Below are 14,134 nucleotides of genomic sequence, written 5' to 3' on the forward strand. Positions count from 1 at the left end.
AAATTTCTTGTTAAGAGTCCAAAAATTTGACTGGTACTGTAGATGTGGTACTGACCTGGAAACTCACTGAGTCCTTTATACACAGTTGCATAGCACTTGAGTAGCTCTTCCTTGAAGCATGGCGGAGCATGGCATGCAACTGTTGCAACTTTTCTGATGAGGTCAAGCTGCACACAGGCCTTTCTGCCTAGTAGTGGTGTCAGTTGCATCTGTAACAGAACTAAAGATGGGCTTGTTTGTGCCGTGTGTTCACTTGCAATGTCATGATGCCCTTTGATTTAATTTGGGTGCTATTGTCTGCTATTGCTTGTTGGGAACACATTAGCTTCAGTTCCTGTCTAACTTAAAGTTGACCGTCTGTATCCCTTATACACAAGTTTGTGTGCCAGCCAGCATCTCATTTGTGTGCTTGTTTTACTGCACCTATGAACAACATGTCCACTTCCTTGACATCTTTCAACGGGAGCAACCTCTGTCCCTGACCTACACACAGCTGCAAAGTGATTTCTCTTCACACATTTTTTACACTCAACATTGAATGCAGGACTCAAGTCTTTGTCTGCTGCTCGCTGGTTGAGTCTGTGTCTGCCGCCCGGCCTGCTTTTGTTCTGACTGTGCCCGTGACTGCTAAAAATGGCTGAACTTTTTTTCCATAGCATGCAGAAACTGCTCTGTGCTATTGATAGCTGACTTGGCTTTAGCCTGAGCTGATGTAACTTATTTTGCACAACAAAGATCTATGGCCTTAGGTAGGGTTAAATCTGAAATGGATAGTAGTTTCTCTCTTAGTCCACTATCTTTATTTATCCGTTATTTTACCAGGTAAGTTGACTGAGAACAGGTTCTCATTTACAGCAACGACCTGGGGAATAGTTACAGTGGAGAGGAGGGGGATGAATGAGCCAATTGTAAACTGGGGATTATTAGGTGACCGTGATGGTTTGAGGGCCAGGTTGGGAATTCAGCCAGGACACCGGGGTTAACACCCCTACTCTTACGATAAGTGCCATGGGATCTTTAATGACCTCAGAGAGTCAGGACACCCGTTTAACGTCCCATCTGAAAGATGGCACCCTACACAGGTCAGTGTCCCCAATCACTGCTCTGGGGCATTGGGATAGTTTTTAGACCAGAGGAAAGAGTGCCTCCTACTGGCCCTCCAACACCACTTCCAGCAGCATCTGGTCTCCCATCCAGACCCAACCCTGGTTAGCATCAGAAGCAAGCCAGCAGTGGTTTGCAGGGTGGTATGCTGCCGGCTAAATTTATGACGCTAAACACAATTTTGCCCATTAGCATTAGATCCTCAGTGTCTGAACTCAGAGCTGCACTCAGTCTCAGTTCGGTTACAAACTTGTCAATACCTGCCCATTCATTGAACACAGTATTCCTGCGTGGTGCACAGTAGTTTTCAAAAGTTTTCATCACCTCGGTCAGTGTCTTGTTTTCCGGGTCGGCATATGTGATTTCCATCGTGTTGTATATCTCCAGCATGATTCAGAGAGGTCTCGAGGTCTACAACGTGTGCACATTGATAATAATGGATTCACCAGATATGCGATGATGGATAATCAGAGACAAAAAACATGTTTGGATCTTAAAGTATGAAACATAATTACATGCTTTAAGCCTGACCAACCCAGGGTAATGCAATTAAACAGTGTTTAGTAGAGTCATATAGAAATAAAAAAAAACACTTAATTGCCTGTCACATTGAATTAGATTTCTACCAGCTCATTGTTTGCAGAAATCAAAACCAGCCCCATGTTGCTACTCTGCCTTCTCCTTCATGCTTCCCCTTAAAGCGCTCACTCAGAGGGTGGGCGGCTCTCCAGACAATACTTCTCTTATTCTGGGACCAATTTCCACATATTTGAACTAAATCATACTGGGACTGTCAAAGGCTCTTCTTTTCATCTTTAACAGCTGCTTTAAATCTCTAACACACAGCAGTGCCATAACAAATTATAGGAATGCTTTCCCACTACTCATAACGGAGCAGGAATGGAGAGATTATTGACACATCACAAAACTCATACCATGGCATGCACACTGACAATATGTTATACACTTGTACCACACATTATAGTAGGGTTTCCCAAATTCGGTCCTGGTCCCCAGGTGGGGGGCACACTGCATTACAATACAGAACAGAAGACTTTTCTATGATAGTGTGTGAAATGCACTCAACCATGTTTTAGTGGGGCATGTAAGCAGCAGGCAATGGAGAAATAAAACGTATTTGGCTTCTTGAAAAAGTGTTCGGGGGAAACTAGTGCCAGTAGCACAACAGCACAGCCAGTAGGCCAACTGAAGTTGGGAACCACTGATCTACGAGAAGTGCTGGCTAACAGTCTATTGTTCCGTGGAACCGTTAAGTATAAATCCACTAGCAACCAAACAAACCAAACAGGAGCAAACAGAACGAAATCGGGAGGGACCTACCTGAATTTGCCTAATAGAAACTCGTGGAGTAAATGGTTTCCATTGCAATAAGTTTTGAAACTGTTTGCTACGGTCTAGGTCTGAAAGGTGTGTAATATCTGCCATTGAAAACAATGGTGTGAATGCCTGCCATTGAAAACAATGCATATCTTTTTTTCTACACACAATTATTAACTGAGGCTTTCTCCTATAGAGCTCCATTTTTATGGAATGGTCTGCCTACCCATTGTGAGAGACGCAGACTCAGTCTCAACCTTTCAGTCTTTATTGAAGACTCATCTCTTCAGTAGGTCCTATGATTGAGTGTAGTCTGGCCCAGGAGTGTGAAGGTGAACGGAAAGGCTCTGGAGCAACGAACCGCCCTTGCTGTCTCTGCCTGGCCGGTCCCCCTCTGTCCACTGGGATTCTCTGCCTCTAACCCTGTTACAGGGGCTGAGTCACTGGCTTACTGGTGCTCTTCCATGCCGTCCCTGGGAGGGGTGCGTCACTTGAGTGGGTTGAGTCATTGATGTGATCTTCATGTCTGGGTTGGCACCCCCCTTTGGTTGTGCCGTGGCGGAGATCTTTGTGGGCTATACTCGGCCTTGTCTCAGGATGGTAAGTTGGTGGTTGAAGATATCCCTCTAGTGGTGAGGGGGCTGTGCTTTGGCAAAGTGTGTGGGGTTATATCCTACCTGTTTGGCCCTGTCCGGGGGTATCGTCGGATGGGGCCACTGTGTCTCCCAACAACTCCTGTCTCAGCCTCCAGTATTTATGCTGCAGTAGTTTATGTATCGGGGGGCTAGGGTCAGTCTGTTATATCTGGAGTATTTCTCCTGTCTTATCCGGTGTCCTGTGTGAATTTAAGTATGCTCTCTCTAACTCTTTCTTTTTTTTTTTTTCTCTCTCTCTCTCTCTCTCTCTCTCTCTCTCTCTCTCTCTCGGAGGACCTGAGACCTAGGACCATGCCTCAGGACTATCTGGCCTGATGACTCCTTGCTGTCCCCAGTCCACCTGGCCGTGCTGCTGCTCCAGTTTCAACTGTTCTGCCTGCGGCTATGGAATCCTGACCTGTTCACCGGACGTGCTACCTGTCCCAAAAACTGCTGTTTTCAACTCTCTAGAGACAGAAGGAGCGGTAGAGATACTCTGAATGATCGGCTATGTTGCAAAATGACATTTAGCCCTGAGGTGCTGACCTGTTGCACCCTCAACATCCACTGTGATTATTATTATTTGACCCTGCTGGTCACCTATGAACATTTGAACATCTTGGCCATGTTCTGTTATAATCTCTACCCGGCACAGCCAGAAGAGGACTGGCCACCCCTCATAGCCTGGTTCCTCTCAGGGTTTCTTCCTAGGTTCTGGCCTTTCTAGGGAGTTTTTCCTAGCCACCGTGCTTCTACACCTGCATTGCTTGCTGTTTGGGGTTTTAGGCTGGGTTTCTGTACAGCACTTTGAGATATCAGCTGATGTAAGAAGGGCTTTATGAATACATTTGATTTGAAATTTGATTTGATCTTTCCTAACTTTCCATTAGCCTACCTTTTTGAGGCATTTCACAAACTTTTTGATGCAAATTGAAATTGTCACACCTTTCCCATGTTCAAGTCATTTGACATATTTTCGAATTAGCCTTATGAAAATAGAAACGTGGTTGCAGTTTATATCTGTGTTTAAAAAGGTCATACAATGAAAAACTTTTATTTAAGAATTGGTCGTTCTTCCGAAATCCTGATGTTGCTCTCAAGTCAAAATGATTGCCCAACCCTGTTCTATGTGGGGATGCAAAGACCTTTACGAGTGAAGGGCATTTCAAGTCTTTTCAGTTATACAGCAAATTCTCCAGTGTTGAATCAGCACTAAGAGTGTTACATTTAACACTGATCCAGTGCCTATATGAGTCCACACTTTCAGTGTTAAATTAACACTGGTTTAGGGTTGAGTTGTTACAATTTGTCAGTGTAAGGAAGGTAACACCTGTAGTGTTACAGTAACTTGTTTTGGGGTGTTGTTTTAAACTGTATGGTGTAAAACCTAATTTACATATTTCCCAGTGTGCCTAGCCTTTTCGAGTGAAGTGTAGAGTTACCACCCATGACTGTATTAGTTAGTGACAGAGACATTGGTTATTGAATTTGTTCATTTTCAGTCCTGTGGGCTTCACCAAGTGAGTTCCTATGTGAACGCTATCATTAAAATTTGGGCCTCCAAATCACTAAGTCTGCCCTTGGCTAGGCTTAAACATTTTTAAATAGGTAACATAAAGTGGTGAGACCAAAAGGATTTAGTGGCTATGAAATGGCTTTTAAAGTGTCAATGAGCTCGTTGATTGGCTGTTTTGAAGCAAGTTCACAACATTCTGGATGACCTGACATCAATCCCCCCACAATCAAAAAACTGGAAGCAATGTAATGGTACAAACCCCAATGAAACTTTTGTACCAGTCTAACTAGATTTATTTAATTGATTTGAAACAACAAATAGTTTTTTTTATATAGTGGACAAAGGCACATCAATCACCATAGACATTATTAGAAAATATGGGTTTTAAGTCAAGTTATATAGACAGTGTATATATATATATATAGTACCAGTCAAAAGTTTGGACACATCTACTCATTCAAGGGTTTTCTTTGTTTTTACTAATTTCTACATTGTAGAATAATAGTGAAGACATCAAAACTATGAAATAACAGATATGGAATCATATAGCAACCAAAAGATTGTTACATAAATGCAGTGATACAAGCACACAAATAAGATGCTGGCTGGCACACAAACATGTGTATAAGGGATACAGACGGTCAACTTTAAGTTAGACACAGGAACTGAAGCTAATGTGTTCCCAACAAGCAATAGCAGACAAATTGCCCAAGCAATTCAAAGTGAGAGACTGATACTGTACTCATAGCCTATGGAGGCACCCGAATTTAACCAAAGGGCATCATGACATTGCAAGTGCACACACGGCACAAACAAGCCCATCTTTAGTTCTATGTTACAGATGCAACTGACACACCACTACTAGGCAGAGAGGCCTGTGTGTAGCTTGACCTCATCAGAAAAGTTCTAACAGTTGCATGCCATGCTCCGCCATGCTTCAAGGAAGAGCTACTCAAGTGCTATGCAACTGTGTATAAAGGACTCAGTGAGTTTCCAGGCCAGTACCACATCTACAGTACCAGTCAAACGTTTGGACTCCAACTCATTCAATGGTTTTACTTTATTTTTTAAATGTTTTTCGACATTGTAGAATAATAGTGAAGACATCAAAACTATGAAATAACACATATTGCATAATCTAGTAAAAAAAAAGTGTTAAACAAATCAAAATATATTTTATGTTTGAGATTTTTCTAAGTAGCCACCCAATGCCTTGATGACAGCTTTACACACTCTTGGCATTCTCTCAACATCCTTCATGGGGTAGTCACCTGGAATGCATTTCAATTAACAGGTGTGCCTTGTTAAAAGTTTATTTTCTATTGTGTGTTAGCCAATCAGTTGTGTTGTGACAAGGTAGGGGTGGTATACAGAATATAGCCCTATTTGGTAAAATACCATGTCTATATGTTGAACAGCTCAAATAAGCAAAGACAAATGACAGTCCATCAGTTCTTTAAGACATGAAGATCAGTCAATGTGGAAAAGTTCAAGAACTTTTAAAGTTTCTTCAAGTGCACTCTCAAAAACCATCAAGCGCTATGATGAAACTGGCTCTCGTGAGGACCACCACAGGAAAGGAAGACCCACTGTTACCTCTGCTGCAGAGGATAAATTCATTAGTTAACTGCACCTCAGATTGCATCCCTAATAAATGCTTCACAGAGTTCAAGTAACAGACACATCTCAACATCAACTGTTTAGAGGTAGCTGCGTGAATCAGGCCTTCATGGCAAATTGCTGCAAAGAAAACACGACTAAAGGACACCAATAAGAAAAAGAGACTTGCTTGGGTCAAGAAACACGAGCAATGGACATTAGACTGGTGGAAATCTGTCCTTGGGTCTGATGAGTCTAAATTGGAAAATGTTGGTTTCAACCGCTGTGTTTGTGAGACGCAGAGTAGGTGAACAGATGATCTCTACATGTGTAATTCCAACCGTGAAGCATGGAGGAGGTGTGACGGTGTTTGGTTATTTTCATTTGTTTTTCAACAGGAAAATGACCCAAAACATCTCCAGGCTGTGTAAGGGCTATTGGACAAAAAAGGAGAGTGATGGAGTGCTGCATCAGATGACCTGGCCTCCACAATCACCTGACCTCAATTCAACTGAGATGGTTTGGGATGAGATGGGCCACAGAGCGAAGGAAAAGCTACCAATAAGAGCTCAGCAAATGTGGGAACTCCATCAAGACTGCTGGAAAAGCATTCCAGGTGAAGCTGGTCCAGAGAATACCAAGAGTGTGCAAAGAATAGTGGTGGCTACTTTAAAGAATCTCATATATATCATATGTTTTGATTTGTTTAAAACTTAACATTATTCCATATGTGTTATTTCATAGTTTTAAAGTCTTCATTATTATTTATACAATGTAGAAAATAGTAAAAATAAAGAAAAACCCTTGAATGAGTAGGTGTGTCGAAACAATATATACAGTTAAAGTTGGAAGTTTACATACACTTAGATTGGAGTCATTAAAACTCGTTTTTCAACCACTCCACAAATGTCTTGTTAACAAACTAGAGTTTTGGCAAGTCGGTTAGGACATCTACTTTGTGCATGACGCAAGTAATTTTTCCAACAATTGTTTACAGACAGATTATTTCCCTTATAATTCACTGTATCTCAATTCCAGTGGGTCAGAAGTTTACATATTCTAAGTTGACTGTGCCTTTAAACAGCATGGAAAATTCCAGAAAATTATATAATGGCTTTAGAAGGTTCTGATAGGCTAATTGACATAATTTGAGTCCATTGGAGGTGTACCTGTGGATGTATTTCAAGGCATACCTTCAAACTCAGTGCCTCTTTGTTTAACATCATGGGAAAATCAGAAAAAAAAAATTGTAGACCTCCACATGTCTGGTTCATCTTTGGGATCAATTTCCAAATGCCTGAAGGTACCACGTTCATCTGTACAAACAATAGTTCACAAGTATAAACACCATGGGACCACATAGCCGTCTAACCTCTCAGGAAGGAGACACGTTCTGTCTCCTAGAGATGAACGTACATTGGTGCGAAAAGCGCAAATCAATCCCAGAAGAACAGCAAAGGACCCTGTGAAGATGCTGGAGAAAACAGGTACAAAAGTATCTATATCCACAGTAAAACGAGTCCTATATCGACATAACCTGAAAGGCTGCTCAGCAAGGAAGAAGTCACTGCTCCAAAACCGCCATGAGAAAGCCACACTACGGTTTGCAACTGCACATGGGGACAAAGATTGTACTTTTTGGAGAAATGTCCTCTGGTCTGATGAAACAAAAATAGAACTGTTTGGCCATAACGACCATCGTTATGTTTGGAGGGAAAAGGGGGACGCTTGCAAGCCGAAGAACACCATCCCATCCATGAAGCACGGGGGTGGCAGCATCATGTTGTGGGGGTGCCTTGCTGCAGGAGGGACTGGTGCACTTCACAAAATAGATGGCATCATGAGGTAGGAAAATTATGTGGATATATTGAAGCAACATCTCAAGACATCAGTCAGGAAGTTAAAGCTTGGTCGCAAATGGGTCTTCCAAATGGACAATGACCCCAAGCATATTTCCAAAGTTGTTGCAAAATGGCTTAAGGACATCAAAATTAAGGTATTGAAGTGGCCATCACAAAGCCCTGACCACAATCCTATAGAAAACTTGTAGACAGAACTGAAAAAGCATGTGCGAGCAAGGAAGCCTACAAACCTGACTCAGTTACACCAGCTCTGTCAGGAAGAATGGGCCAAAATTCACTCAACTTATTGTGGGAAGCTTGTGGAAGGCTAGCCAAAATGTTTGACCCAAGTTAACTATTTAAAGGAAATGCTACCAAATACTAATTGAGTATTTGTATGTAAACTTCTGACCCACTGGGAATGTGATGACATAAATAAAAGCTGAAATAAATCATTCTCTCTACTATTATTCTGACATTTCCCATTCTTAAAATAAAGTGGTGATCCTAACTGACCTAAGAGAGGGAAATTTTACTAGGATTAAATGTCAGGAATTGTGAAAACTGAGTTTAAATGTTTTTGGCTAAGGTGTATGTAAACTTCCGACTTCAACTACTGTATATATGTATGTATATGTGCATAATATGCAGTGCATTCGGAAAGTATTCAGACACATTGACTTTTTCCACATTTTGTTACGTTACAGCCTTGTTCTAAAAATGGATTACATTTTTCCCTCCTTCCCATCAATCTACACACAATACCCCATAATGACAAAGCATTTTTTTTAAATGTATTTAATATATTAAAAATAAAAATAATATTATGAAGTATTCAGACCCTTTACTTAGTACTTTGTTGAAGCACCTTTGGCAACGATTACAGCCTTTACTCTTCTTGGCTATGATGCTACAAGCATGGCACACCTGTATTTGGGGAGTTTCTCCCATTCTTCTCTGCAGATCTTTTCAAGCTCTATCAGGTTGGATAGGTACTGTCGCTGCACAGCTATTTTCAGGTCTCTGCAGACTTATTCAATCGGGTTCAAGTCCAGGCTCTGGCAGGGCCACTCGAGGACATTCAGAGGCTTGTCCCGAAACCACTCCTGCGTTGTCTTGGCTGTGTGATCAGGGTCATTTTCCTATTGGAAGGTTGTCATCAAGAATCTCTCTGTACTTTTCTACGTTCATCTTTGCCTCAATTCTGACTAGTCTCCCAGTCCCCGACACTGAAAAACATCCCCACAGCATGATGCTGCCACCACCATGCTTCATCGTAGGGATGGTGCTGGATTTCCTCCAGACCTGACGCTTGGCATTCAGGTCAAAGAGTTCAATCTTGGTTTCATCAGACGAGAGAATCTTGTTTCATGTGCCTTTTTACTGAAGAGTTGCTTCCGTCAGGCCACTCTACCATAAAGGCCTGATTGGTGGACTGCTGCAGAGATGGTTGTCCTTCTGGAAGGTTCTCCCATCTCCACAGAGGAACTCTGGAGCTCTGTCAGATTGACCATCAGGTTCTTGGTCACCTCCCTGACCAAGGCTCTTCTCCCCCGATTACTCAGTAATCTTGTTGGTTCCAAACTTCTTCTATTTAATAATGATGGAGGCCACTGTGTTCTTTAGGAACTTCAATGCTGCAGACATTTTTTGGTATCCTTCCCCAGATCTGTGCCTCAACACAATCCTGTCTCAGAGCTCTACGGACAATTCCTTTGACCACATGGCTTAGTTTTTGCTCTGACATGCACTGTCAACTGTGGGACTTTATATAGACAGGTGTTTGCTTTTCCAAATCATATCCAACCAATTGAATTTACCACAGGTGGACTCCAATCAAGTTGTAGAAACATCTCAAGGATTATCAATGGGAACAGGATGCACCTGAGCTAATTTTCGTGACTCATATCAAAGAATAATAATGCAAGTAAGAAATGTCTAAAAACCTGTGTTCGCTTTGTTGATGTATTGTGTGTAGATTGATGAGGGGGAAAAAATCATTTAATACATTTTAGAATAAGGCTGTAACATAAAAATGTGGAATAAGTCAAGGGGTCTGAATACTTTCCGCATGCACTGTATGCACTGTACACACTAATCTCTACTTGAATAGCCTACTTGCATAGCCTTCTCAAAAAGAGAAGGTCCATTCAAATCCATTGATAGTGCTTATGGTGCCTGCAGGCCAGAAAAAGACTGTCTATGGAATGTGTAACACACATCTTGGACTGTGTGTATCAGAGATTAGTGCTTCATGTAAATCCTCATCTCCAGATGTGCTCCTCCATCTGTAGCAATCTGTATTTTATGGCGTTCTGGCAGAGAAGAGGAGTATTCAGTATTCAGCAGATACTGTACATGGACAGACTGACAGATGATAGATAGACTGAACATAATACTCACTTTATTGCACCTGCATCTCAATGTCCTGAATATCTGTATGCAAACTATAAGTAACAAGTAAAACTTTGAATTAGAAGTCACATATATGTGTTGTTTGTCATCATCTTGCATTGTTTCGATTACTCTAGATACTGTGTAACACTTTACCTTGAGTTTTGGTACACTTGTGATGTGTGATGATAACTACTGTGGAACATCTGTGGTGGAACAAAATCACACAAATAAACAAATGTGTCAATTGCTTTTTATTTTTTATTCCTTTTTTACTGTGATACTCAATTTAAACACAGAAGGGGTCTTCAATGCTGTTTATTAATTCCTGCAGTCAAATGACCAAATCACATGGGTGGAATGTTATGAATATGAATTCATTAATAAACATTATATAAACATTATATATTTTTCTATGCCTGAAAATCTGATGTTTAGGTCAAATGACATAGGTCAAATGGGTGAGTTATATTTCAGTCTTTTGTGATCTACATAAAGTGTAATATGGGGATGCAAACTCAAAATTGAATCAATTTCAACTCTCTGACATGATACAGGTGTCTTATTTTTTTAAGACCATAAGAATGTGTGTGAGGTGTATACTTTAGCTTCAAAGTAGATGTGTTTAAGACTACCAAGAAACACTCTGTGACCCTGATTTAGCCCACAGCAGTAAAAGGCTAACTTCAACTCACACGTGGTCGTGTGGCTGAGTTGGTAGAGCATGGTGCTTGTAATGCGCAGGTTCAATTCCCATGGGGACCAGTATGAAAATGTATGCACTCACTCCTGCAAGTAGCTCTGGATAAGAGCATCTGCTAAATGACTAAAACACAATGTATATGTAACTTGTAAGTATGTATTATTACCTTGTGTTTGACGAGGCAATAGAGAGTGAATATGAACATCATTCCTCCACAGACTGATGGTGTTATGACCATGAAATCAAACTTAAGGTCTCCAACTTGGGCTCCATCTAGACCAGTCTGAGGGGCTTTCTCTGAGTCCCAAAAAGTGCTGACTGTGGATGATGAGACAGGTCATAACAGCCGAGTTATAATATGGACAAGTAAGGTTAAGATAATCAGATCCCTCGGCTAGTTCAAGCATACAACAACCGAGGACAGTGGGTCTGATTCTGTAAGCTACTTTGCTAAATTACCATACTGTATTATTATATTCTATAATAATGAAATTCCCTGTTTTATGCCTTCGCCAGGGACCCTGTAAAGAACCTTGAGGAAGTTGCCCACCTGTAGTCAGAGAGAAAGCTGTAGGGAGGACTGTGGGGGGCTCTTCTGTGTCTCTGTACTCCCTCTCACAGCTCCAGTCTACCGGGGAGTCACTGGTGGTCACCAGCTCCCAGTACTCAGACAGGACATCCTGGACCCTCCCCAGGGCCTCTGATGGGGAGCTGCTGAATGACATCCCAAAGCTCACTGGGTCATCCTGGTCAATAGAGTCAGAGAGGAATGTTGGTAAAAATGTACATGGGATGCATGTCCTATCAATACAAGAGTTTTATGAGCTTAGTATTAAGTTCCTTAAATCCTCTTTAAAACACCCGACTTAGGCTGTTATTCAAGAGATATCTTCTGCATCAAACGGCCCTCACCTCTAGCTCCTCGTTGATCTGTGGTACACATCTCTGAGAGTAGATGTTGTGGATGAGACAGGTCAGAGACAGAACATAGCTGTGGTTGTCTGAGCCTTGGGTGTATCTAAAGTGGCTGGTCAGTAGCTCCAAGATCCAGGGCAGGGCAGCTTTCACATAACAACATTTACTCTGTCAGGGAATGGAAGAAGAGCAGTCAATATTCATGTTAGTTATGATACGAAGTATGTTTGATATCAGTGACTTTTTCTAGCCTAGCCATAACCTCATCCCCACGTGCAATTGCTACCGCATAGAGCCGGCTGGTGGGTGAGAATAACCTAGCCATAATGCTAATAGGTAATGCTTATTTTTACAGTCCTTTTAGGATAAATGATGTGGTGGACATTGGATACTTTTTGGTACTATTCTCAAATAACCTTTCGTATCATTTATTTTTTCTTAAAGTAAAAAACAATAAAACATTTTTTAAAAAGCATAAACTAATGTTCTTTGTGAATTTGCCTATGATGTCCCATGTTTTCACTACACATGACGCATAAAAATGACCTTACCAAACTTCTCCGCTCAATGAATGTGTAGGTTATTGAGCATCCACTCTGCAACTGGTTCTCTATCTATTTAAAACAGAAACCAAAATATCTGTCAGAAGTCATTAATTAAATATATATTAACTTCGATATTTTGTATTCATGACAGGAATATGCTGTACATTCAACAATCCCAATGAATGCCTAATGGTTCTAGCCATGAGTTTAATATGCTTCTTACAGTGATATACTCCCCACAGTTTTTTCCACTTTGATCAAAAATGTATTTCTGGAAATCTCACCAATAAATCACTCTTGGTTATGTATAATTCTTTTGATATTATAATAGTTTTATACAACTTTAATGTGTTCATGTTTTTTTATATTGTTTGTTCCAGCTGTACTACTCACCAGGTGTCTTATGGTCAGCAGGTGATCTCTGGTGATGGAGTGTCTGCACGGACCAGGGTCTCCCATGGTCAAGGAGAGACTCAGGAACACTATCACACACAGACACACCTGAAACCAGTGGTGAAACGTATTAGCTTTGTGAACAGAAAAATAAGAGAGTAAAAAATGTGTTGACATTTTTTTTCTTTTAACCTTTATTTTACTAGGCAAGTCAGTTAAGAACAAATTCTTATTTTCAATGACGGCCTAGGAACAGTGGGTTAACAGCCTGTTCAGGGGCAGAACAAAAGATTTTGTACCTTGTCAGCTCAGGGATTTGAACTTGCAACCTTTCAGTTACTAATCCAATGCTTTAACCACTATTCTACCCTGCCACACATCTTTGAATTAAAAAAAATATGTTATATGTTAAAGCTAGAATCCTTTGTTGCTACATACATTTTTTGACTTATAATGATAACTGCCAAAATAAAGTATAGAGTAAATGAGGGATACAAAGCATATTGAAAGCAGTTGGTTCCACACAGGTGTGGTTCCTGAGTTATTTCAGCAAATATTTTGGCTACCATGGTTAGAAGAAGAGATGAAGAAGAGATCTCAGTGACTTTGAAAGAGGGGTCTCTGGAGTGATGACTGAGACAGCTTTTTTACACCATCATCAACAAAACATCAAATTATGGAATTTCTTGTGGAAGAATTGTGTTGCGTCCCTCCAATGGAGTTCCAGACAATCTATGCGCAATGAAGCTGTTCTTATTTAGGCAGTTACCTGTATATTCCTATTGATTCTTTAAAAATATAACTTACAAATGCCTCATGAGTTTAGTTCAAGTGTCATACCCCATCAGAACCCAAAATAAGCTCCCCCCCTTTTTTTATACGACGTAAATGTAAACACTGTAGTGTCAAAACATGGCACAACTATAATTGTTATATCATGTATGGTCAGTCCTGGTATCCATAGCTCTGTCTATGAATTTGAGAGTGGTTACATTTCTCCAGCACTGTCCCTCAACTTTTTACCAAAACAGAGGCAGGGTGTGCGCTTTGTTATTGTTTCAACTGCGGAATCTAGCTTTAAATAATATATAAAACATAACATTTCCTAGTTCGTAATGGACTTTGTTTCTATGAGTCTTTAATATTGAACC

At 40.8% G+C, this 14,134-nt stretch overlaps 1 protein-coding gene across 1 annotated transcript; it reads right to left on the minus strand.

Moving 5' to 3' along the window:
* Positions 1 to 11,118: 11,118 nt before the first annotated feature.
* Positions 11,119 to 13,085, minus strand: LOC112215729. The gene is made up of 6 exons (XM_042299909.1): positions 12,984 to 13,085; positions 12,597 to 12,659; positions 12,043 to 12,213; positions 11,681 to 11,876; positions 11,297 to 11,448; positions 11,119 to 11,136 (listed from the first exon to the last, which is right to left on the minus strand). The coding sequence occupies exons 1-6, from the start codon at positions 13,047 to 13,049 to the stop codon at positions 11,119 to 11,121; spliced, it is 666 nt and encodes a 221-aa protein (XP_042155843.1). The 5' UTR covers positions 13,050 to 13,085.
* Positions 13,086 to 14,134: the final 1,049 nt, after the last annotated feature.

The sequence above is a fragment of the Oncorhynchus tshawytscha genome, linkage group LG16 (genome assembly GCF_018296145.1).
Source record: "Oncorhynchus tshawytscha isolate Ot180627B linkage group LG16, Otsh_v2.0, whole genome shotgun sequence".
Taxonomy (NCBI): domain Eukaryota; kingdom Metazoa; phylum Chordata; class Actinopteri; order Salmoniformes; family Salmonidae; genus Oncorhynchus; species Oncorhynchus tshawytscha.